This window comes from Vespa crabro, chromosome 14, assembly GCF_910589235.1.
Source record: "Vespa crabro chromosome 14, iyVesCrab1.2, whole genome shotgun sequence".
NCBI classification, from domain to species: domain Eukaryota; kingdom Metazoa; phylum Arthropoda; class Insecta; order Hymenoptera; family Vespidae; genus Vespa; species Vespa crabro.
The window spans coordinates 3,966,643-3,990,902 of record NC_060968.1 but is presented as its reverse complement, the minus strand read 5'-3'; the positions used below and the strand labels follow the sequence as shown (position 1 = coordinate 3,990,902).

Sequence of the window (24,260 nt, the reverse complement as noted above, 5' to 3'; positions counted from 1 at the left end):
GGATATGACTATATGCTCATTACATACTAAAGTTAATTATATTATATATTAAGTAATTTGTCGAAATTTATTATTTAGTGTTTGAGTACACTTACATCTTCCAATGTGTGTACTATATATCACAATTATAAATCAAGACAATTTCGATGTAATGATTACATGATACTATTATAATATTTTGTATCTATATTGACAACTAAGAACTTCTTTAAAATTATACTTAAACATTTTTAGTACAATATTATTCATGAAATAATCTCATTTATAATTTATATTAATTAAGTGTTCTCTCTCTCTCTCTCTCTCTCTTTTTCTTTTTTTATTTTTTTATTTTTTTATTTTTTTTTTTATTTTACTATACTCTGATATCTAATGTGTGAAGAAAGATATAAATGCGAACGGATAAATTTAATGATTTATTAAGTAAATAAGATAATAATCATTTTTGGGAATGGAAAGAAAAAAAGTAAAGAAAAACTCTCGATAAATATTACATATGTATATTCTTTAGGATAACATAATATTTGTAAATTATTTTGCAAATACAGGACAATTTTTTTTATACACAAGGCCTTTCATTCATACAAAATAATCATTCAAGTATGAATGAACTATGTATCTCTGGTATAAAGGTATTGTGTTAATTATGACTCAGTTGTCAAAGAATTAACAACGTTTTAACCTTTCAACAAAATCGTATTATATTATTTAGAGGAAGGAATGGAAGCCATATAGGATATTACCAGTTCTTAGAACCATACTCCCTATAATAATTTCACTTATATGTCGACTAAGATGCGTCATCACGAGCAACAATGTAACAATAATCTTTGGATCCCTGTTACAAATAGTAAAACTTTTAATTACATTTTTATATAATATTAAAATATTTTTTTGTTCTTGTAAAATGACACATAAAAAAAAAAAAAAAAAAAAAAAAAGAGAAAATAATGTTTAATTTAACAAATTTGTAAGAGTTTGCAGATTATAAATGAAGAAATCCAGTGTCAAATTTAATTGAAGGAATTAATTAACGACTTGTGGATATTTATAAACAAGGACATGGTAAATTATTAAGTGAAATTAAATAATAATAATAATAATAATAATAATAATAATGATATAAAATTATTAACAATTATTTTTTATTTTATAAAATTTCTTGTAAAATTTGTTTTTCTTTTCTTTTTTTTTTCTTTTCCTTTTTCTTTTTTTTCTTTTTTTTTTTTTTTTTTTCTTTAATCTATCTTTATTATTCACAGGAATTTATTCATCTAGGGATAGGAAAGGAACCGTATCATCATTTGCTCTCTCCTGCATACTACTGATTTAACGTTTGCATGACGTATAATTGAATATCAGAGAAAGAGAGAGAGAGTGGGGAGATCTCTAGCACATAAAGTGAAGCCTCGAATAAACTGTTTACAGTTTGCGTTCAGAATTAAGGATAGACGTTTAGACGGTGAGTCTCTTGCATTATATTTATCTTTCTCTCTCTTTCTCTCTCTCTCTCTCTCCCCTATATTTTTCAACTAATACTTATACAATATAAATAATAATTAATTAAATATTATATTTATTAAATTAATTATTTCATTTATTATAACTTTTATATTTATATTTATTTTGACTTAAGTCAAGATGTGATAGTAAAAACAATGAAATTTTCATAACATTTGTATTGTACAATTGTTTTTTAACAAATAATGTTTTTTTTTTTTTTATTAAGACAACCGAAGAACAAAGTAACATTAATATTGTTTACAATAAAACAACGTAGATTGTGTTTTCAAAAAAATATAAATTTTCATTTAAAATGGTATATATATATATATATATCATATATGTATATATACATATACAATAGATATTCTTGTAGTTAATTTTTTTATTAAAAGAGGAAAGATCGAATAGGTCGAGGAAAGGTCGATCATAATCGCATGTAAATTTATTTTCACTGTTTTAAAAAATTTACGTCTATCAAAAAGGAAGAAAACATAGTTAGAAGCGTAAATCAGAGGTCTTTGCTCTTCGATGCGTGTCCAAGGTCGAGTGAATCATCGAGTTTAATGTAAGCTCGGATATCATCGAATCATCGGTAGTATCGCTTTGTTATGTAGTGTAACCAAATTTCAATTAATATAGGATTTTTTTTTTTTCAATATATAAACAATCCCCTATTTATTATCTTTTAATTTCTATTACTCTTAACTACCCGCATATTTGATTTCAATAGAAACTTGATGAGAATTTAACAGTACTTTCTAAAAAAATAGAAAGTTATTTGTTTACTTTTAAGAGATGATATTATTATTTTCTTTTCCTTTTTTTTTTTTTTCCTAATTTGTTCACTACATTTTATTTTCAGAAGATGCTCTCGATTCTTTTCTATATTGCCCTAGCAGGGTTTTTAACACTTGCTAAAGCTCATACTTATCACATGGGCAATTGTCCCATAGTAGAACCTATGCATGGATTTCAAATGAACAAGGTAATGATACTGATCGTTAAAAGGCACTCTTTAATCACTGTGACATATCAGAAATATTAATTATATGAAATTGTAGTTTCTAGGAATCTGGTATGTCATTCAGAAAACATCTACGGCAAGTAGATGCATTTCTTACAATTATACTCGTGGCGAAGAACCAGGAGAATACTTGATAACTCAAGATTCTGATCATCCTATATTAGGTGAGTTTAATCGTTATATTTACTATAATATATATATATATATATCAATAATTATATTCAACATTACTGGTCTCCTTATTAGAAAATTTAGATGATTCTTATATTCATTATAACAACATATATAAATATGATATTTTATAGTTATATTTAACATTATTGGAAAAGTTTCTATAGATTAAAAAATAAGAATAATACGTGGACCCTAGTCGGTTTGATAAAAGCATGTCAATAGGATAAATGTTTTTCAAGTGGGATGAATTATCCGTAATTGTGTGATCTCTCTCTCTCTCTCTCTGTCTTTCTATACAGGTCTTACACCACTGAAACATGAGTATCACTATACCGGTGAATTGAGTGTACCAGAACTTAGTACTCCAGCTCGAATGCAAGTTAACTTCCCTCTTAGTAAGTAAATGAAATTAAGGTATTATTAGATAAGGAAAACATATTAAAAAAAAAAAATATATATATATATAAATAAATCTGATTAATTGAAAAGATTTGGAAGCAAATATTGAAATAATATTTTTTATTTTCCTTTTCTTGTTTTTTTTTTTTTTTCTTATAGGTATAGCAGGTACGGCATCTCACATAATCTTTACTACAGATTATGACAATTATGCTGGGATATTCACTTGTCAGAAATTAGCTTTTGCTCATCGACAAAGTGCAACTATACTTTCAAGACGTCGTGATCTTGACAAGAGTATTATCGATAGGATAAAAGGACAATTGTCAGGTTACGGAATAGATCCTTATGATCTTAGTATTATTTCTCAGAATGGTTGTCCACGCGATAATGATACCCTCAATATAAATATCGATCCTAATACTTTCACCGCTGAAAGCTTTGGCAGTGCCGTACGTAAAGCTGGCGAAAAGCTTGGCGATGGTGTACAATGGGTTGCACATGCTGGTAGCAAAGTTTATCATAAGATAACTGGTACTGAGGAAAGTACAACATCGAAACCAGAGGATACGCATAGAGTTATACCAGTTATAAGAGATTCTGGAAAATACGAGACTAACGAAGTCGAATGGATACCATAAAAATGTTAGAAATTATTGTTAAGTTGAAAAAAGAAAAAGAAAAGAAATGATATTAGTAAATTTCTATTCTTTTTTTCATTTTTCATTTTTTTTGTTTTTTTGTGCTTCTTATATATCAATATAAAAGAAATAAGACATGAAAAGAAAGAAAGAAAGGATGGTAGAAAGAAAGAAAGAAAAAAAGAAAAAAAGAAAAAAAGACGTGTCAAGATGGTACGAGCTTGTAATTTCAATTTTGTAAGAAAATATATAAGCGTAATATCAGATTAAGTAGATTAGAAATATCAACATTGAGATGTATCTTCTCGTAGGATATATAAACAAAAATAATAATATTTTAAACACAAAATAATATTATCGTGTTATTTATATATATATATATATATATATATATATATATATATATATATATATATATATATATATGTATGTATGTATGTATGTGTCCAACTAATCGATTTAATATCAAAGATTTCAATGGAAATCTTTTTTAATCTAACTTGTTGTAGAGTAAGTTAAATGAAAAAAAAAAAAAAAAAAAAAAATTAGTATTCACAGGTGTCAGGTTAGTCAATGAGAAAAAAATTGTTCACGTTTTGTTCAATGAACAAAAAAATGATAAGAAAAATATCTCGTTGAAGTAAACTCTTTCTCTCTCTCTCTCTCTCTCTCTCTCTCTCTCTCTCTCTCTTTCTCTCTCTCTCTCTCTCTCTTTCTTTCCCCCTCCTTTTCTTCCTTACTGTTTCGTAAAAGTCAGAAAATAATTTGTTTAGAAAAAATATGATATATTATCTTTATCAATCGATTATATGAACTTTAAATGTCAAATCACGCCTATTTGCAATGTTATAGATGCTTATAAACATTCGTCACGTGATTAAACTCCCCTAATACGTGCGATATGTGCTGTTCACGAATATTAGTATCCTGACGTTCGAACGTACGGATCAGTCCGTTAGCAACCGCTGAAGAGTGACTAACAGAAATTTTTCGTGCTCTTGCGGAAGGAAAAAAATTTCGAAGTGGACAACTTGATTTATTGAAGTTAACGTGAGTCGTAGAGAAAACAAAAAAGAAAAAGAAAAAAAAAAAAACAAAAGGAAAAAGCAAAACAAGAAGATCGAACACACTTCTCACCTGATATTGATAGAGTTTTTTAAGGGAACATTAATTAACATTAATAATAACGTAAATTAATTGTATCTTGATTCGATTAGAATAATCCTTTGTTTTGTTTTTGTTTTTGTTTTTTTTTTTTTTCTCTTTTTCCTTTCTCTAGAAACAATTCCAACAAGAATTGTTCTTTTTTTTTTTTTTTTTTTTCGTACACAGTGTTAACAGATGATGTATGCTTTAATAATAATGATTACATATGTATCAGTGTTATTAGTATGAACGTTTGTTCCATTTTTTTAATTGTTCTTTTTTTCTTTTCTGTTTCTTTCTCTCTTTTTTTTTTTTTTTTTTTTTTTTTAATTAGACGCTTTTATTTCGAACTTTTGTATACACATGTATATGGTAACAAAATTTATGTCCTGTGTCCAACGACTGTATGTTAATTATATTGGAATGAGATTCTTTTATATTTTTATTTTTTCTTTTCGTTCATTTTATTAATCGTTGAACACGTTGAACACTTCATTCAATTATTCAATTAAATAAATGACTGATGATTATTAATTAACAACACGTTGGATATTATTTTGTAAGTATTTTTTTTGTTAACGCCAGATTTTTTTTCTCCTTTTTTTCTTTTTTTTTTTTTTACTATTTCGTAAAATGTGTTTGTAACGAAGTTTCCTTTTGACGACTTTATATGGAACGAGAAAGTTTATTATTATTATTATTATTATTATTATTATTAATGATAAATTAGAATATTAAATTAGAGACATACTGTACAATGTACGTATGACTGTTAGACTGATTATTGCGCACTGCACCACTACCCTAGTACTTTTAAGGGTTGCGCAGGTCAGTTTTTATCCACCTACGTATATTGTATCTCTCAGCTCCTTTTCCAATACTTATGACAGTTCGATTTCTACGATTTTTTTAAGTCGATCACAGTTTTCTCTCTCACTCTCTCTTTCTCTCTTTAATATCAAATAATTAATAAGCTATTGGGATCTCAATTTTTAAGAGGTAATTTTATTTAAATAAACGTTTAGAAAAAAAAAATTTAATAAATTCTATTCATAATCACACGTCAAAATTTAATAATACGTAATTTATAAAAACAAATGTATTTATTTTATTAAAATTTAATTTGGAGATTTTAAGTGATTGGAAAGAGAGAGAGAGAGAGAGAGAGAGAGAGAGAGAGAGAGAGAGAGAGAGAGAGAGAGAGAGAGAGAGAGAGAGAAAGAGGGATGTTAATAATAACAAATTAATGTAGAATCAGTCGAATCAGTTGAAAGGATAGATAGAAAATAATTGGAATGAGTGGAGGTTTGATATTTCAAAAGTTTTTTATTTCTTTGAATTATTCCGAATTTTATTAATTTCTTTTATTTTCATTTTTTTATTTTTTTAATTTTTTTAATTCTTTTTTTTTTTCTTTTTTATTATTTTTATTATTATTATTATTATTATTATTATTATTATTATTATTATTACGACTTTATCTGTATATATTTTTATTATATTATTAATTACTTCATTGATATTAATTTAACGCTCGTCTTCACTTTTAAATTATTCTCATGTCATTTAATTATTATTTTTTCGATCAATTTTCTTTTTTTTTTTTTTTTTGCATCTTCGTCTCACTATCAACTTTTTGTTTTTATTTTTATTTTTATTTCTATTTGTCCTTTTTTTTTTTTTTTTTTTTTTTTTGTTTAAGTATCGTCGTGCATTATCATTGATATGTTTGTATATTCTTTCGTCGAGGAGACGTCGAATCGATGACATTAAAAAAAAACTTTAGAGAAGAAAGTTAACATTTCATATCGTATTATCGATTTGAGTTCAATTTACATGTGTTTTCAGTGACCTCCAGCGAAAAACAGAAGATTAGACTTTGCCTATCGATTTGCGTATCGTTTTACAAAGTTTCTTGCTTTAAGAATGAAGATATATTTAAATCAACATATTTAACATTTTTATATATTTAGATGTTTTATAAAATTAATTCTTATTTCACAATAATATTTTACAATAATATATATTTATATATATATATATATATATCCTTTTTTTAAATTATTGTTTAACAATGATCATCGATCATCATCGTTCATCATTGGTTATTATTGACAAACATCGATTTATCATTGTTATCTATCATTATTTATTGACATTATTTTTCTCGTAATAATCGATTAGATTCGTCCAGGTTCAAGGCACAAGTTCGTCAATAAGAGTTAATTGTGTGACCCACATTTCTCGTAATAGTTAATACAATATCAACGATGTTCCCGTTTCAATATAGTGATTTCAGGATCAGTCAATCGAATTAGGACGATTCAATCGTAGTCACGTTTAACAGGGTCAATATCGAGAGTAATTTTTATATCAAGTGACCCTACCGAACGATTTCAATATTTTAAATTCGACGATGAATAATTTCTTTTTTCTTTTTTTTTTCTTTTTTTTTTCTTTTTTCGATGAAATATTATTATTTGAAGAAAAAAAAAAAAAGGAAAAAAAGAAAAAAAAAATTCCATAAAAATAAAGATTTGAAAAAGAAAAAAAATATATGGAAAATTATAATATTCATATAATTAATATCTTAAAAAGATTTTAATAACACGAAAAGGAATGATTTATAAATTGTATTATGTAAATATATGTATATATATATATGTATATATATATTTATTTTTTATATTTTTATTTTTTATTTCTTTTTTTTTCTCTTCTTTTTTTTTCTTCTTCTTCTTCTTCTTCTTCTTTTTTATAATTAAATTCTTCTTCACTATAATCATCCTCGGAGAACGCAAATATGGTCATCGTTGTTGTATTAGAATGTCTATGACCTTCGTTGAATGAAATCGACGAAGGTTATGATTTTAAATTGATTGAAAAATTTTTCAATATCTTTAGAATAATTTGCGATATCAATCATTAATAAAATTCATTAGTTCATCGATTAATTTTTCACAATCATATTGTTTAATTTATTTTCGTAATAACAATTTGACATTCAATTGTCCTGAAATGTGTAAATAAATCGAAAAAAAAACAAAAAAAAAAGAAGAAAACAAAAAAAAAAAAAGAAAAAAGTATTTTTTTCAATTTTTGTTACGAACTTTTACGATCTCATTTGTTCATTTAATTTCCATAGTAATCTAAGAGAATTAGTCGTCGCGAAAAAAAATATACGAATGAATAAATAAATAAACAAACAAAAAAAAAAAAAAAGAAGAAACAAAACAAAACGAAGAAATCATTTCCGATCAATCTCTTTTAGACTATTATTAATTTTATATTAATTCATTTCTATATCGAATTATCACAATTGATAAACATACTGTTGTTATAATTTTTTAACTTCAAAAGTGAATAAAAAAAAGGTAAAAAAAAGGAAGAAAGAAAGAAAAAAAACAAGAACAGGTCTGATGAACAAGACTATATATGTTGTCGGATGAAATCGAAGTGAAATGTTCTGTGTCGGAATTCTTGTTCGATCTTGACCTACATTTAAAGATAATTTATATTTTTAAACTCTTTCATAATCTTTTCTTTTCTTTTTTTTTTTTTTTTTGTCTTTCTTTCTTATGTACAAAAAAGGATAGAGAGAAAGAAAGAGAAAGAATGAATGATCATTACTCGTAAACCTTGGGAATGAATTTTAAGATTATTTTCTATACCTATTTATCTTCTTTTTTTTTTTTTTTTTTTCTTTTACTTTTTCCTTCAGGATACAATGCAGAATCCAAATATTAAGTAATCATTCGCCGCCTTTCAAGTGTAATAATTCTCTCTTTCTTTTCTTATCTACGATGGTTATTAAGTGATTTTTTATAATCTGACCTTGTAAAACACATAGACAATATCGATCTCACAATTCTCTACGTACGTAATATATATAGTTATTGTGGTCGTTCTTCGTGATATTTATTTCATTGTTTTGTGTTTTACATTTGAACATTTAAATTAACATTAGAGATTATTTTAGTGAAAATTTATGAGAAGAAGAAAAAAAAAAAAGAAAAAAAAAGGAAAGAAAAGAAAAGAAAGAAAGAAAGAAAAAAAAAGGATCTATGGACAAATGATTCCACGTTGATTCCTTTTAATGACAAATGATAATATATGAAGAAAAATTGTGAAAAAATGGGGAAGTGGGAGAGGGAGGGGGGAGGAGGAAAGATATTAAAAGATCGCATAAAGCTTGTGGATAAAAGTATCGTTATTGAGGACGATGAGTTTGACCCGGTCGGAAAGAAGAAAAATAAATAATAGTGGTTAATATCAGGCTAGTCGACATTTAATCGATCTACCCCTCAAATGACTCGTTAAAGTGACCGGGATACGTGCTGAACAATCTCTTTGAGTCCGACCCTCACGAACGTGCAATTACCATCGTCAAATATATAAAATGAAAATAATTCTTTTACGTTATTCTTTGAGAATTTTGTATTGCTTCATCATTTTTCAATATTTCATAGAAGACATTTTTTTTTCACATAAATACATACATACATGCATACATATATATATATATATATATATATATATGCATATTATTGGTGGTTTTTTCTTTCTTTTTTTTTTTTTTTTTAAGATTCCTTCAATACATTTTTAAATATATTACTGTATTTCAATGCAAATTTTACAATAAAAATTTCATCATCGTCGTCATTTTTTCCTTGCTATAAAATTATTTATTTAATTCTTGAACTTTTACTGTATAATTTCTTTTCTTTCTTTCTTTTTCTTTTTTTTTTTTTTTTTTTTTTGATATAAAATTTCGCGCAAAAAAAGAAAAAAAAAAGAAACTTTCTTACTCCATTAGTATTTTATACGTAGTGACATTTTTCGTGGTCGTAAAAAATTAATTATTTAATGTTAAACCATTGAAAATTTTTTCTTGCAGATGTTGACCTCATTGTTCATCTGGATTTTCTCGATTCTATGGATTCAGAATACAATAGCGAGCGTTCTTGTTGCCGATACAACGATGTCCAAAATGGTAGAATTAAATGCCGGCGAACCAATATGTTCTATTTACAATGATCGTGGTATCATTCAGAAAATGATATTCGGTGCAGATCCGAAAAAAGTTCGACATATGCCAAGCAATCTCGTTGCCGATCTCGAAGAGACTTGTTTGACTTTTAAGGTAAACGTAATCAATTATGTCAGACGAAAAATCGAAAGGAAGAAAAAGAAAGAAAGAAGGGAAGAAAGAAAGAAAAAAAAAGGAAAGTAATCCAACTTTAAAAAATCTGTTTGAAAAAAAAAAAAATATATATATATATATATATATATATATATATAAAAGCAAGAAGAAATAATCGACAAATAATCGTTCACTTGAAACTTCAAATTTTATTGTTATATCGTGTAAAAGGATATCGAATGTTAGATCGTAAAAAAAAATATTACGAACGTTCAACCATAAATCTATTTGCTATGACCTTCTCCTTTTTTTTTTCTTTTCTTTTCTATTCTTTTTTTTTTTGTTTCCTTCTATTTATTATAATGCGACATATTTCTTATCGCATATATGTTAAATCCTCAAGAATAAGAACTTATTTTTAAAAATAAAAAAAATGCAAAACGAATAAAATAAAGAAGAAAATAAACAAAGAGAGAGAGAGAGAGAGAGAGAGAGAGAGAGAGAGAGAGAGAGAGAGAGAGAGAGAGAGTGGGAGGGAGGGTGAGTCGATGTTATTTATTTATTAAAAATTTTTTTTCTTAATTTGTTTCGCAATTAAAAATTTGATCCAATCTAAATTTATTTATTATTCTATTAAAATTCAACCATCTATTTATTTTTATATTAATAATTCATTATCTAATTATGTATATGTATATATATATATATATATAATCTTTAATTAAAAATTAATCTGTAATATATTTTTTTGATGATTAGAATCAAACGCCAGCAGTTGGATTGGTATATCCTGGAACGAAATGGTGCGGACCAGGAAACCATGCAACTTCTTATGATGATTTAGGTCATCATACGGCAGAAGATGCATGTTGCAGGGAACACGATCACTGTCCAATAACGTTACAACCGCAAAAATGTATCCATAGTATATGTAACTATTCACCTATCATACGTATGCATTGTGACTGTGACGCAAAGTTTCGAAGATGTTTACAAAATCTTAATACTGAGGTTGCCAACACTATCGGTGCACTATACTTCAATATTATTCAAGTAATTTGTTTGAAGGAAAGACGACCGTGCTCAGAATGGCAAAGGTATATGTAATTATTTTTATTCTTAATATTTTTTTTTTTACTGCATTGTTTTTCTCTTTTCCTTTTTTTTTTTTTTATTTTCTTTTCTTCTTCTTTTTTTCTTTTTTCAATTAATTATGAGAAACAGTCGCCAAGCTTTCGTTCGTCAAAATCAATTAATACCTTTCGAGTCTTTCTTTCTCTTTAGACTCGTAATTGGGCGTTTGTAATTTTACGATTTACAAAAAAATAAAAAAAAAAAAATAAAAAGAAAAAAAAAAAGAAAAGAAAAAAATAAATTCAGCCCTATAGAAATCAGTAATATAGAGTAATTGATTTCTTTTTTTTTTTTTTTTAAATCACTTAAGGACTTTCGACCGCACATCCATTGCATTGTTAACGTTAAGATATTAGGTTAATTAGTTAATTTTTTTTTTTTTTTATTTTTCTTTTTTTTTTATTTTCTCACATCAATGTATTATAGATCCTACGAGAAATGTATTCCGTATTGGAAAGAACTGGCGAGTTACGAGCCGCTAAATTTTGACAAGCATAAGGAAATTGGAAAAAGTAATAAGTTTTTATACCAGACACCACTTTCAAAGCTCATCAGGGATTTTCTTGCTAGGTTACAAGATATCCAGAAGAATTTCTTGAATTCTTTTCAAGATCATTGAAGAATGACATTTAATAGAAGTATCAATCTTTATTGGTTTTTTGTTTTTTTTTTTTTCTCTCTCTCTTTTTTCTTCTTTCTTATTAACACAATTACTACGTTTATTAATTCATTGATAACAGAGAAAGATGGAGATAATGACGATTGGTGATGGTGGTGGTGATGGTGGTACACTGACGATACTAAACATTTTAATGTTAATTATTTTTCTTTCTTTTGTACTAACATTTGTCTTGTGTTCTCCATAAAAAAAAAGTGATTTATTGTTTTCATAAAAAAAAAAAAAAAAGAAAAAAATCATTGATAAATTGTTTTATCGTTATAATAATTATATTATTTTCTTTTTTTCTTTTCTTTTCTTTTTTTTTTCTTTTTTTTTTCTTTTTTTTTTTCTTCTTTCCACAGGAATGGTTATGCCGAAGCGGTGTCAAATAGATTATGCTCGGAGTACAAGTTTCGACCAAGTGATAAATACGTGCCATTGATGCCACTGAATATGAATATATGAATACAACGAAAGAACAATTCGAGTGATGGTGGTGGTGAATGGTGGTGGTTAAAGAAAGAAAGGAAGAAAAAAAAAATAAAATAGAAGAAGAAAGAAGAAAATGGATCAATTAAAATTAATGATCACGATGGGAAACTCGCGATGATTATTGCGTTTTATTCATATCACTTGTCCTTTTTACTTTATGGAATTTTATGAGGTATGACCGGTGCGGATTTATATATATAAACATATATAAATATATATATATATATATATGTGTGTGTGTGTGTGTGTATATGTGTATATATATTTATATGTGGATTTATTTTGAATTCGATTGAATACCAGAGACTCTATAATAATATTAATACATATCTATTTTACACTCGATACGTGCATGTCTTTAAAGAAATTTTTGCTTCCTTTTTTTTTTTTTTTTTTTTTTTTTTATTATTATTATATTGCAAATAATTCGTATTGCATGACATTTTATCGATATATTATTATTATAACGATACTATTAATAGTATTTTTATATATATATGTATAGATAATAATTAATTAATTATTAGTAGTAATAAAATATTAAATATATATATATATATATATATATATATATATATATATAGTTTCTTATAAATATTTTATATTAATTAATAGTGATAATTATTACATTGTAGTAATATAAAAGATTATATATTTTTAAGATATTATAAGATGGAGAATGTGTTAATTTCGAATAGAATATGTTTGTTAATTTTAATTAATGAATTATTTTATATATTCGTAACTTGTAAAAAGGAAAAAAAAAAAAAAAGGACAATTATATTTATCACAATTGTAAAGAAAATCTGTAATATCGACGTTTAATGTTTTATTGGGTCGGTAAATGATATCAGTCGGTAATCTATTTTACCAACCTGTAATATTTCTATCATAGTTTCTTTAATTATGTTTCTCTTATAATACCAATGTAATTACATTAAATTACTTAATATATTAAATATTTAACTTAATATGAAATATTAAATATGTCAGTTTGTCTTAATGTATTTCTACCTATTAATACTTTTTAATATATTCCATGGAATATATTACAATTATTGAAACTATTTAAACTACTTCAATTTATTAGACTATCATTATAGCTCCATATAGTTATAAAATCGCAATATTATTTTATTTTATTATAAAAAAATCAAATATACAATATATTATCATTTATCGACTCAGTCTTATATTTTTGTACAGAATTGTGAACAACCGGTAATATAGATCATTTACCATATGTCACGTATTATCTGTCGATTTTAGTTCGTCAGTTTTCATATAGATTTCACTAGTAGTATATACATATATATATAAATTTTTTCTTTTTTTTTTTAATTAACTTGTCCACGTGAGTTTCTAACCTAAAAAGATATTGTTTACACGTGAAAAAAAGGAACTTCGTGATTTTCGTAATTAATATTTAATTTATTAAGAATTGAAATAAAATGGAAGAGAAGATAATTAGAATGGAAGATATACTTGAAGAAAATTCATCTGACGATAACATATCAGATATAATTGAAATTGATACGATGAAAAGAAATCAGATATCAATGGACATGCCAAAAGGGAAACCAAAATCCGGTAGAATATGGAAAGAACCAAAAAAGAGGTATTTAAAAAATTATAATTCAATTGATCTATTATAATTATATGAGATTATATTTATTTTAGATTTTCATCTATAGTCAAGAGCAAAGGTATTAGGTTATCCCTTGAAAAGAAACAGAAATTGAGGGAGGATTTGCAACGTGCCAAGGAAATGTCGAGAACAATTAAGGAACAAAAACAGGCAGAGAAGGAAGCAAAGAAGCAAAGGAGAATAGAAAATTTGAAGAGAGCAGAAGAAAATAGAAAGAAGGGTGAAGTTGTACAAATTGTGAGTATAACAATTATTTATTTATTTCTGTCTCTCTCTCTCTCTCTCTCTCTGTCTTTTTTTTTCTTTTTTTCTATTAAGTTAATCAATTAAATAACAACGTTATCTTAATTATTTGCTTTGGTTATTCGCAGATTAAAAATACTGCCAAACTAAAGAGAATGAAAAAGAAACAATTGAGATTGATTGAGAAAAGGGATACAAATGATAAAACATACAATTGAAAAAGATCGAAAAGTTTAAAAATAAAAATAAAAATAAAAATAAAAAAAGAAAAATTAAAAAAAAATTAAAAGACCAGCTCTCAAATGGATAAGAAAATAATGTGTTATACAAAAATAACGTTCGATAATGTGTTCTTAAAAATATTGTTAAAGCATAATAAATTCATATAAAAAATATTTCGTAACGGTAAATTAATATTACTTAAAGAGCGAGATAAGTTTTAACTGTATAAAAAAGAAAGGAAGAAAGAAAGAAAGAAAGAAAGAAAGAAAGAAAAAAAAAGAATTATGAAGTAAAAAAAATCACATAAATAATCTTATTACGTATCTTCTTCTTCTTCTGCTTCTTCTTCTTCTTTTTGAGTCTTTCTTTTCATCACAAAACTTTCCAGTTCTTTGATAAGATTAATACCTGGATTTCTTCTCCACTATAAAGGAAAAAGAAAAAAGAAAAGAAAAAAAAAAAAAAGAAAAAGAAGAAAATAATTATGATCAAATCAATTTGTCATATTTAAATAAAAGCTAAATACTTAGTCTCTTTAAAAATCATTAAAAATCTCTCACCATCTTTTTGACCCACTTTGGTAAATAATTAATATTAGATGGAGCCTGAAATCTATGAAGATCCTTGTAAATAAAATTCTTTAATATAAAAGAAAAAAAAAAGAATAATAATAAATAACAAATAATAAATAATAAAGAAACCTTTCATCTACTAAGAGAACAATGCCCCAATCATTCCTATGTCTGATACATCGACCTATAGCCTGGTTCAAAGCTCTAAATGCTTGTACGGTATACCATTCGGATCCCGTGAGTAATTCCTTAGAAGAATTTTCATCATTGTACATCCATTTCAAATTTACTTCTGGATCTGTTCTTACAGCATATGGTATGCCAATCTAATAAACATAATTTATAATACGTAATAAATAATAATTCGAATAGATTATTATCAAAGCGATTTAAGTTATATATTTATTCATTTTAAGATATCTTAGATGTGAATTATTTAACAATTATTTTTCTGTAATGAGACGAAAACAAAAAAAAAAAAAAATAAAAAAAAAAAAGAGGAAAAAATATATTTTCTCAAAAATCGCTTATATAATATCATCGACTAAATTAATATTAAATATATTCTTTCAAATAATAATAATAATAATAATAATAATAATAATAATAATAATAATAATAATAAAATTATTATTTTTGTTTATAATCATTGGATACTTACTGTTAATACACAACGTGCCTCGTTATCACTAAAGTCAGTACCTTCAGCAATTTTTCCACGAAAAACTGCAAATAAAATTGCACCTGACAACGTTTCAATATTTGTATTTATATAAGATGTTTCCTCAATAGCCTCCCGATATTCTTTCATTATTTCTCCTAAATCATTACTATTACGTGGCTCTATGAAGATTCGTTTGTATCTTTTTATCTCCTCCCAATAATTATTGCTTTTCCATCTTTTTATTTGATTATTCATCATATAATACGACGAAAAGAAGCATAATATTCCGTGTGGTATTGATTGGCAAATTATTAGCAACAATTTTCCAAGTTCATCCTTTAAATAATAATAATAATAATAATAATAATATTATTATTTATAAGTTATATAATTATATTATAAAAAATAATAATAATGTACGAGTGGATTTAATTGTTTGAAAAATTTGTTTGTTTGTTTGTTTGTTTTTTTTTTTTTTTTTTTTTTAATTAAATATAAGAAACGTTTAATCGTACGCATAAGTAGTAATCAGAACTTATTAGATGATAATTAAATAATAACAAAATATTATGTATATATATATATATATATATATATATATATATATATATATATATATATATATATTAATTAGAGAAGAAGAAAGAGACATATTTGAAATAATTTTTCTATTTTTATGAGAATAGAAATATATGTAAAATAATTTATACAAAGGTTATATAAAATTAATAAGAAACAATTCTTATTGTCTGATGAGAAAAACAATCTACTATAGTAATTTATTATTTTATTTTAGACAAGATTGGTCTTTAATGTTGTGTTTAAAAAAAAAAAAAAAAAAAAAAAAAAAAAAGGAAAGAAAGAAAGGATTTATAATTATTGAAAAAAGGAAAATTAAAAAATTACTTGAAAATTCCAGCTATTAACGTTTTGATAATTAGCTTTTAAAGATATGCCAGTTGGTCCCTTTGGTACACAAGTGATATAAACCTGATCGCTATTGATCACATGATTGGCAGAAAGTGTATGAGCGAATTTCGTGCCAAGTTCGCTTTGGAAAGAAGTTATAGGAGTCAAGGTACCCGATGCCAATATGATCGATCTTGCTTCACGTGCCAAAGGTGCAAAGATTACAGCAGAATTCATGCAAATCAATTTGAAACTTCTCAAACGTTTTCCAGTTCTTTGTGACGACGTCCAAGAATTGTCTGTGATCTAAAAGAAGAAGAAGAAAAAAAAAAAAAAAGAAAAAAAAAGGAAAAGAAATGACAAAATAAGAAATGAAAGAGAATTTCAAAAAGAGAGGAGAAGACGATCAGATAAGAAAAGTGAAAGAATTTTTATTATATTTAATTTTCTTTTTCTTTTTCTTTTCTTTTTTTTTTTTTTTTTTTTCGATGAATTATATACAATAATAAAAATAATAATAATAATAACGATAATAATAAATAAAAAGGAAAGTAATATTTACATACTTTGAACTTTATATCGGAAACGAAAGATTCGTTTATATAAGCTCGATAATCATTCGCATATTCATCGGAAATGATCATTTTTAATGCGAATATCAAACGTTGAAGAATGATTTTGGTACTTCTTGATATAATCGTTTTAAATTTATTTAATTTATCATGCTTTACAACACGAAGGTTTTCTTTTATTTTATTAAATTCAGATATTGCTATTTGTGCGGCATCTATTATTTTTATGCATTTGGACATATCAATATTGAACATTTTAAACAATTCGATCAATTGTTTACCCGTCCAATAAGAACTGTTCATTTCATCATTTTTATCCTAAAATAAATACGTTTAGTATAGATACATATATATATATATATATAAAAAGAGTTGTTTAATGATTTTTTTTTTTATTAATGCGATATATGGATTATATAAAATAAAAAAAAATTAAAAAAAAAATATATATATATATATATATAAATGTGTAAAAAATATATATACCGTTGGCTTTAGAGTAACAGTGTTCATACAATTGATGAGACTCTCGATATAAGAAATTATGGTCGAGTAGGCATCGTGTTGTTCAATGGATTCCTTTGATTTCAATACTTTGCAGTCTTCAAGGACCGAGCGTAATTCATCTTCCCTAAAATCGGCACTGGCGACATTTCGACAGATGTCCTCGATATTATGAGCCTCATCGAATATGATTACCTGATCCTTCAAATTAATTTGCATCTATGAAATAAATTATTCCTTATTAATAAACGAATTATGAATCGTCGTCAGTTATGTTTTTACGAACATCCATTTTTTTTCTTTTTTTTTTTTTTTTTTTTTTTTTTTTTTCACGTAATTCATACCATCGATGGAGGAAAACAAAAAAAAAAAAAAACGAACGAATAAATCAATTTTTTGAAATTCGTAAAAAGAGAAACGAATATCTTAAAAATAGTAACTTGTGTATTCAAAAAAAAAGAAATTGATCTTAATCGCATTATCTTTAATTATGCAATATCCTAATAAAAACAAAATTTTTTCTTCTTTTTTTTTTTTGTTTTTTATTTTTTCGAAACAAAGTATCTGACGCGTATGTCCTTCCTTCTCCCTATCAATGGGCTTGAATTATCGATTAACATAAAAAAAAAAATAAAAAAATAAAAAAAAAATAAAAATAAAAATAATAAAATTGGAATGATAATTACGCTTTCACGTATGTCAGGATCGATGATGTAATTGTAAGGACAGATTATTATCTCAGCTTCCGCGACTAAATTTTTAGCAGCGAAGTACGGACAAACTTGATTTTTTCTTCCAACTTCGACGAGATCTTCGATATCGAATGGCATAGTTATTCCATTCTTTTCCAATTGAGAGAACGTCGATAGATCCTTTTTATTTTTTTCGGTGTAATAAATACATCCGAATGACTGAAAAAAAAAAAAGAAAAGAAAAATGAATTATATACGTCAATCGGTAAAAGTCAATTAATTATACGATATTTATTAATTTCAATTGTAAGACCTCAGGATCGAGTAGATTGTAACAGAATTCTGTTTTGTTCTTCGTAGTATTGTGAAGGCAGGTATGTTCTCGACTACTCAGTATAGTCATTCTAAAACGATGAATTTATTATTAACAATTTTTATAGAAAATATTTATATCATGTAATATATATATTTAAGCAATTTAAAGATTTTGAAAATTATCTTAAACGTAATATTATAATTGTATAAGATTATTCAATCATTTAATTATTACGAATATTTTAAATATCGCGATAACATATTACGATACATTCTATATTATTAAATATTATTTATTATTATAATTTGTTATAAATCGAATTGAAAGAATTGAATCGACCGTTATCGGAAATAATTGAAATAACGAAGAAGCAAAAAAAAAAAAAAGAAAAAAAAATAAACCAACGAACGAACAATAAAATTCTTCCTTCGCATATTCATATGTAAAAGAAATATCTTGATAAAATATAAAAGACAAATTAATGCAATTATTATTTCTTACTTCTTGTTTCTGTAATCAGTCCGGCCAAGTTCCTTCACGACTTGTTCGATTTGTCTATGGGTACGAGTTCCATAATAAATCTTTGGTATTTTCAAACGTGTCTTCCTTAAATAAACAAATAAGCAAATAAATAAATCAATCGAGATTATAATTGCCCACACGAAATCCATGTAGTGTATATATATATATATATATATATATATATATATATATAAATAAAAGAAAAAGAATTATTTTATACTCTTTATTTTCATTGAGGATATCATCCAAATTAATCATATTTTCAGAACGTTTCTTCGATCCATCGAGAGAAGCTTGCGAGCTCGTCGGTTCGATCACAGTACAATCTTAAAAAAAAAAAAAAAAAAAAAAAAAAAGAACAAGAAAAAGATAAGAAAATGACAATAATAATAACAACGATATTAACAAATTTTAATATAAATAAACAGGTTCTGGGGTATTAAAAAATCTCTAAGTCGAAGTCAAAAGTTAATTTAAATATCTTCTCTTGAGACTCTTTAGACATATTTTTGCGTTTCCTTTTCTTTTCTTTTTTTTTTTTTTTTTTTTTTTTTTAGAAATCATTAAAAAACTACACAATTGCTAGACTAGATTTTATTAGATCGCGAGATTAAAATGTTACTCGAGAAATGAGTAGTGATCGATTGTATTCTTTTTTTCTTTCTTCTTTTTTTCTTTTTTCTTTTTTTTTAAATCGCGTAAAAACTAACTTTTGACACCTTGTTGTTTTATATTTTGCATATAAAAATAAATTTTATGTTACGTTACCATCGTCCTCTTCTATTGCGAGACATTTATCGTTTCGACGATCGAGATTGCTTTTGATGATTTCTGAAAGAAAAAAAAAAAAAAAAGATAAAAGAAAAAAAAATAATTAATAAGTAAACGAAATCAATGAAAGGGATTATAAAAGTTTTTATAAATATTTGTAAGATTTTCAGAGGGATTTGTTCGTTGGCTTTTTTTTTTTTTTTTACATACACACACACATACACACAGCGAGAGAGAGAGAGAGAGAGAGAGAGAGAGAGAGAGAGAGAGAGAGAGAGAGAGAGAGAGAGAGAGAGAGAGAGAAAGAAATGAAAGAAAGACAGAAAAAAAAAGGAAAAGAAAAAAATTGAAAGGATTAAATAGCTTAACGAAAGGATGGATGGAAGGAAGGAAGGAAGGAAAGAAGAAAGAGAGACGAATGTCAAAACAGTGGCTGCTCCTGTTGGCACGTGAAAGGATCGAGGGATCTATTGAGAAAGATCAATAGAACGATTTAATCCTTTCGTTGGTGAAAAAAGAAAGAGAAAGAGGGATATATATATATATATATATATATATATATATACTATATATAGGGTCTAAAGGTCTACTTGAGAAAGAAGGATTGAAAAGGAGAGATAAAAAAGGAAGAATTCAAAGGATGAAGCATCTTAATCCTTTTCCTACGATTTAAGGAGTCAGAAAAATGGGAATGATCGTTCAATGACAATTGCTATCCTCCAATTGGCTTGATATGTATGTATATATGTATGTATAAATGTATATATGTATATGTATGTGTGTATGTGTGTACGTGTATATAATCGGCTTTCGATAAACGAGCTGAGTTTTAAAAGGGATTTGAAAAAGGTACCGAGAGGAAAATTCTATTTGCCCGGCGGATCATGATGTGATCGAGAGATCATAATATTTCTATTCAGACGTTTCTCTAGATCTATATAATAAATAAATCGACAGAATTAGAGATAGAGAGAGAGAGAGAGAGTGATAGAGAGAGGGAGAGAGAGAGGGAAAATATATATAATTACGGAATATATTTATATAATTCTGAATCTTATTTTAACAAAATAAATAATAATAATAATAATAATAATAATAATAATAATAATAATAATAATAATAATAATAATAATAATAATAATGATAATAATAAAAGTTTTCATATTTTTAAATGATAAATTTTATATAAGAAGCGAAAAAATTTCTCTATGTCCCTCTATAATCTCTCTATCCCTTTTTTTCTCTTTTCACTTTTAATTTCTCATCATTGGACATCAATCTGTGCTAATAATTATTATAACAAAATAATAATAATTGAAGCACAAATGCACATGCACACATATATTTTGTTATTAAATATTGTTTTATATGAAAATGATATTTTTGAAAAGAGACAAAGGGAAAGTTCTCTCTCCCCCACTATTCCCTTTATCTCTCTCTCTCTCTCTCTCTCTCTCTCTCTCTCTCTTTCTCTCTCTTTTCTCTATCTATCTATCTATCTATCTATCTATCTATCTATCTATCTCTTTTCCTCTTCTCACTTTCAACTTCCTCCCTTCATTGGACTCATCAGTGGTGGCTTAATTGTCCGTGAGCATCCGCTTGTGCAAAAGAGAAGAGAAATAAATCTGTGCGGCAGGGTCGAAAAGGGCTGCTCTCAAGGGTGCGATAACTTTCGGCACCGACTGTATCGATGCTACGTTAAAGGGAGACCGAAAGAGAGAGGGAGAGAGAGAGAGAGAGAGAGAGAGAGAGAGAGAGAGAGAGAGAGAGTTGCCTCAGGGGGTTTTCTCCCCTCGGGTGTTGGGGTGTGTTTCGTTGCCAGGCAACGACATCCTCCAAGTCCGTGGCTCTCTGATTGGCCCCCGTCCCGCTTCTCCTGTCTTAGCCTCACCCTCGAGCCCTCCATCTTCTCGTCCTTCTCCCTTCACCAATCAGACCCCCTCTCTCATGGGTTCTTCCGATGAATAGCATCCTCCGAGAACGAATACGCGAGCCTATACTCTCTATATATATATATATATACATACGTATGTACATATATTTTTTTTTCTTTATATGTACATTTCCATGTCTCTATATATGTCCCATGTGCATGTGTGTTAACAGCATTTAATCATATATATCTAAGTATGTGAGAATATTGAGGTAATATGTGAATGTGGATAATATGTACGTATTAAAATATCTATAAATAAGATATTTTATAATACACACAATATATTATATGTATGCGTGTGTGTGTGTGTTTATCTATTTATATATAATACGTTTATTGTGTACAATAACTTAGGTTAATTAACAACATTTCTTATAATTTCGCTATTCAATGAATTTTTATATTGAAATTGCATAAAAATTTATATATATATATATATATATATATATATATATATAATTATCATCTGGATAATTGTTATTTGTTAATGCAAAATGAAAATGAAACAAAAAAAGAAAAAAAGAAATGCAATTAGATAATAATCAATCAAACAATCCTATTATTATTTGTATAATTATTTATTTCAAATAAAATTTATAAAATAAAAATTAAAATATTTATATCATCGATATATACGATAATTCTATTGAAATTTTCATAGTATCATTCGACATAACGACCTGATTTCAGAAAGTTACATCCTGTATAAGAAAAAAGAAAAAAAACTCAAGAGAGAAAGAAAAAAAGAAAAAAGAGAGAGAGAGAGAGAGAGAGAGAAGTCGAATTCACAGCTGCACGAAGACAGAACTTCGACTGTGTCATCGATTACTATAATTCCGGAAATGCATTCATGGTGGTCCCCATATCACTTTCTCTCTTTCTCTTTCTCTCTTTCTCTCTCTCTCTCTCTCTCTCTCTCTCTCTCTTTTCTATGTATCTATCTTTCTATCTATCTATCCATCTTTTTCATTCAAAGATCTGCAGCTGGCAAAAAGAGAAAAAGAGAGAAAAAGAAAGAGAGAGAGAGAGAGAGAGAGCTCTTAAAATCACGATTAATTATCACTCAGTGAATTTCTATCTCTGATAAGACATAAACCATAGAGAGAGAAAGAGATACAAAATAAGAAGAAAGAGGAAGAATCGTTGGCTTTATGCTCGCCAATCGACTGTTTGTTTATTCAGCATATGCGCGTTGTGAACGAGAGTGAAACGAACGAGATAAAGAGAGAGAGAGAGAGAGAGAGAGAGAGAGAGAGAGGAACAGAGAGAGAGAAAGAGAGAGAGAAAGAGAGAGAGAGAAAGAGATAGATGAGAGTGATCGACGTGAAACGAGTTCATTCATACTCGGACGTTGTATTTCTGAATGGACGTGAAACGGTAGGCAGATTGTACGATCGCGTGTGATATTTATAAAGATAATTAAGATTATGGGACATTACATTCTCGTTGATTAATTTCTCCAAAGATATTTCTTATCTTCTTTATTTCTTTCTTTCCTTCCTTCATTCTCTCTCTCTCTCTCTCTCTCTCTCTCTCTTTCTTTTAATCTTACGTAACTATACGATAAAGATGCGAAATTGAAAGAAACTATTGTCTCTATTGTCGTTTAGTATTAGATTTTTGGTTTTTTTATTATTCTTTTTCTTTTTTTGTTGGTTTTTTTTTTCTTGTTTTTTTTTTCTTTTTTCTTTTTTTTTTTTTTTTTTAACTACAATTTTTACTTATCTCTTTTTATAATACCAATAATTAATATTAATGAATAAATACTTTAATGCTAATAATAATCGTACACAATTGTTAAATGTTATTTCATTGAGTAATAATTATACAAAAAATAATTTTCATTTTGTGCTCTTTCAAATATAAAAACAGATCGTTCATAAAATTTTTTTATACGTAATCTCTCTCCCTCTCTCTCTCTCTCTCTCTCATATCGTTTAATTACAAAATTAATTTTTTTTTTTTTTTTTCTTTTTAATCAATACAATTTTACTACAGATATGGATATACAACTTAATATCAAAAAAAAAAAAAAAACATAAAATAGAAAAAAGAAAAGAAAAAAACCAAAAATAAAACAAGAGGAACAGGTTTATGGGAGTCGATTTATCAGCCGAAATTTTCCGTATATTTTCGAACGAATAGGTTTGAAAAAAAGAAAAAAAGAAAAAAATTTAATGGAGAGAGAGAGAGAGAGAGAGAGAGAGAGAGAGAGAGAGAGTCGAATTTTCGTATATACACCCTTTGATTAAAGCGTTAGAGTTTGTTTAATCGTCGAACATTAAACGTAAACTTTTAACGTGACGCGTGAGAGCGATTACGTAGTGATCGAGGGATGGCGTAGGTGATGGTGGTGGTAGTGCAGG

General features: G+C 26.3%; 4 protein-coding genes across 8 annotated transcripts in view; 3 read left to right on the top strand and 1 right to left on the bottom strand.

Annotated features, from left to right (window-relative positions):
• Window positions 1–1,307: 1,307 nt before the first annotated feature.
• Window positions 1,308–4,096, top strand: LOC124429082 (apolipoprotein D-like). Its single transcript, XM_046973886.1, has 5 exons — window positions 1,308–1,462; window positions 2,369–2,491; window positions 2,568–2,694; window positions 3,004–3,099; window positions 3,263–4,096. Exons 2-5 carry the CDS (start codon window positions 2,372–2,374, stop codon window positions 3,742–3,744), a joined length of 825 nt encoding a protein of 274 aa, XP_046829842.1. The 5' UTR covers window positions 1,308–1,462; window positions 2,369–2,371; the 3' UTR covers window positions 3,745–4,096.
• A 336-nt stretch (window positions 4,097–4,432) lies between these two features.
• LOC124429083 (phospholipase A2 isozymes PA3A/PA3B/PA5) lies at window positions 4,433–12,687 on the top strand. Of its 3 annotated transcripts, none has more exons than XM_046973887.1 (5): window positions 4,433–4,794; window positions 9,788–10,033; window positions 10,793–11,130; window positions 11,594–11,805; window positions 12,191–12,687. In XM_046973887.1, the coding sequence occupies exons 2-4, from the start codon at window positions 9,788–9,790 to the stop codon at window positions 11,784–11,786; spliced, it is 777 nt and encodes a 258-aa protein (XP_046829843.1). In that variant the 5' UTR covers window positions 4,433–4,794; the 3' UTR covers window positions 11,787–11,805; window positions 12,191–12,687. The 3 variants fall into 3 exon arrangements, with proteins under 3 accessions (XP_046829843.1, XP_046829846.1, XP_046829844.1); XM_046973888.1 differs by lacking the exon at window positions 4,433–4,794 and adding an exon at window positions 4,915–4,932; XM_046973890.1 differs by lacking the exon at window positions 11,594–11,805 and having other exon boundaries at window positions 4,443–4,794.
• A 222-nt stretch (window positions 12,688–12,909) lies between these two features.
• LOC124429135 (coiled-coil domain-containing protein 86) lies at window positions 12,910–15,129 on the top strand. Its single transcript, XM_046974012.1, has 3 exons — window positions 12,910–13,938; window positions 14,001–14,205; window positions 14,340–15,129. The coding sequence occupies exons 1-3, from the start codon at window positions 13,772–13,774 to the stop codon at window positions 14,427–14,429; spliced, it is 462 nt and encodes a 153-aa protein (XP_046829968.1). The 5' UTR covers window positions 12,910–13,771; the 3' UTR covers window positions 14,430–15,129.
• LOC124429134 (Fanconi anemia group J protein homolog) overlaps window positions 14,716–24,260 on the bottom strand; it is a 66,312-nt gene continuing 56,767 nt past the window's right edge. For 2 of the 3 annotated variants that reach the window (XM_046974009.1, XM_046974011.1), the window contains 12 exons: window positions 19,953–20,015; window positions 19,405–19,510; window positions 19,164–19,268; window positions 18,660–18,750; window positions 18,341–18,565; window positions 17,637–17,873; window positions 17,145–17,468; window positions 16,576–16,884; window positions 15,667–16,005; window positions 15,135–15,331; window positions 14,994–15,045; window positions 14,716–14,857 (listed from right to left, as the gene is read on the bottom strand). In XM_046974009.1, coding sequence (XP_046829965.1) covers window positions 14,750–14,857; window positions 14,994–15,045; window positions 15,135–15,331; window positions 15,667–16,005; window positions 16,576–16,884; window positions 17,145–17,468; window positions 17,637–17,873; window positions 18,341–18,565; window positions 18,660–18,750; window positions 19,164–19,268; window positions 19,405–19,510; window positions 19,953–20,015 — 2,156 coding nt within the window. In that variant the 3' untranslated portion in view covers window positions 14,716–14,749. Of the gene's footprint in view, window positions 15,046–15,134; window positions 15,332–15,666; window positions 16,006–16,575; window positions 16,885–17,144; window positions 17,469–17,636; window positions 17,874–18,340; window positions 18,566–18,659; window positions 18,751–19,163; window positions 19,269–19,404; window positions 19,511–19,952; window positions 20,016–24,260 lie in introns of all 3 variants that reach the window. The other variant, XM_046974010.1, reaches the window with a different exon arrangement.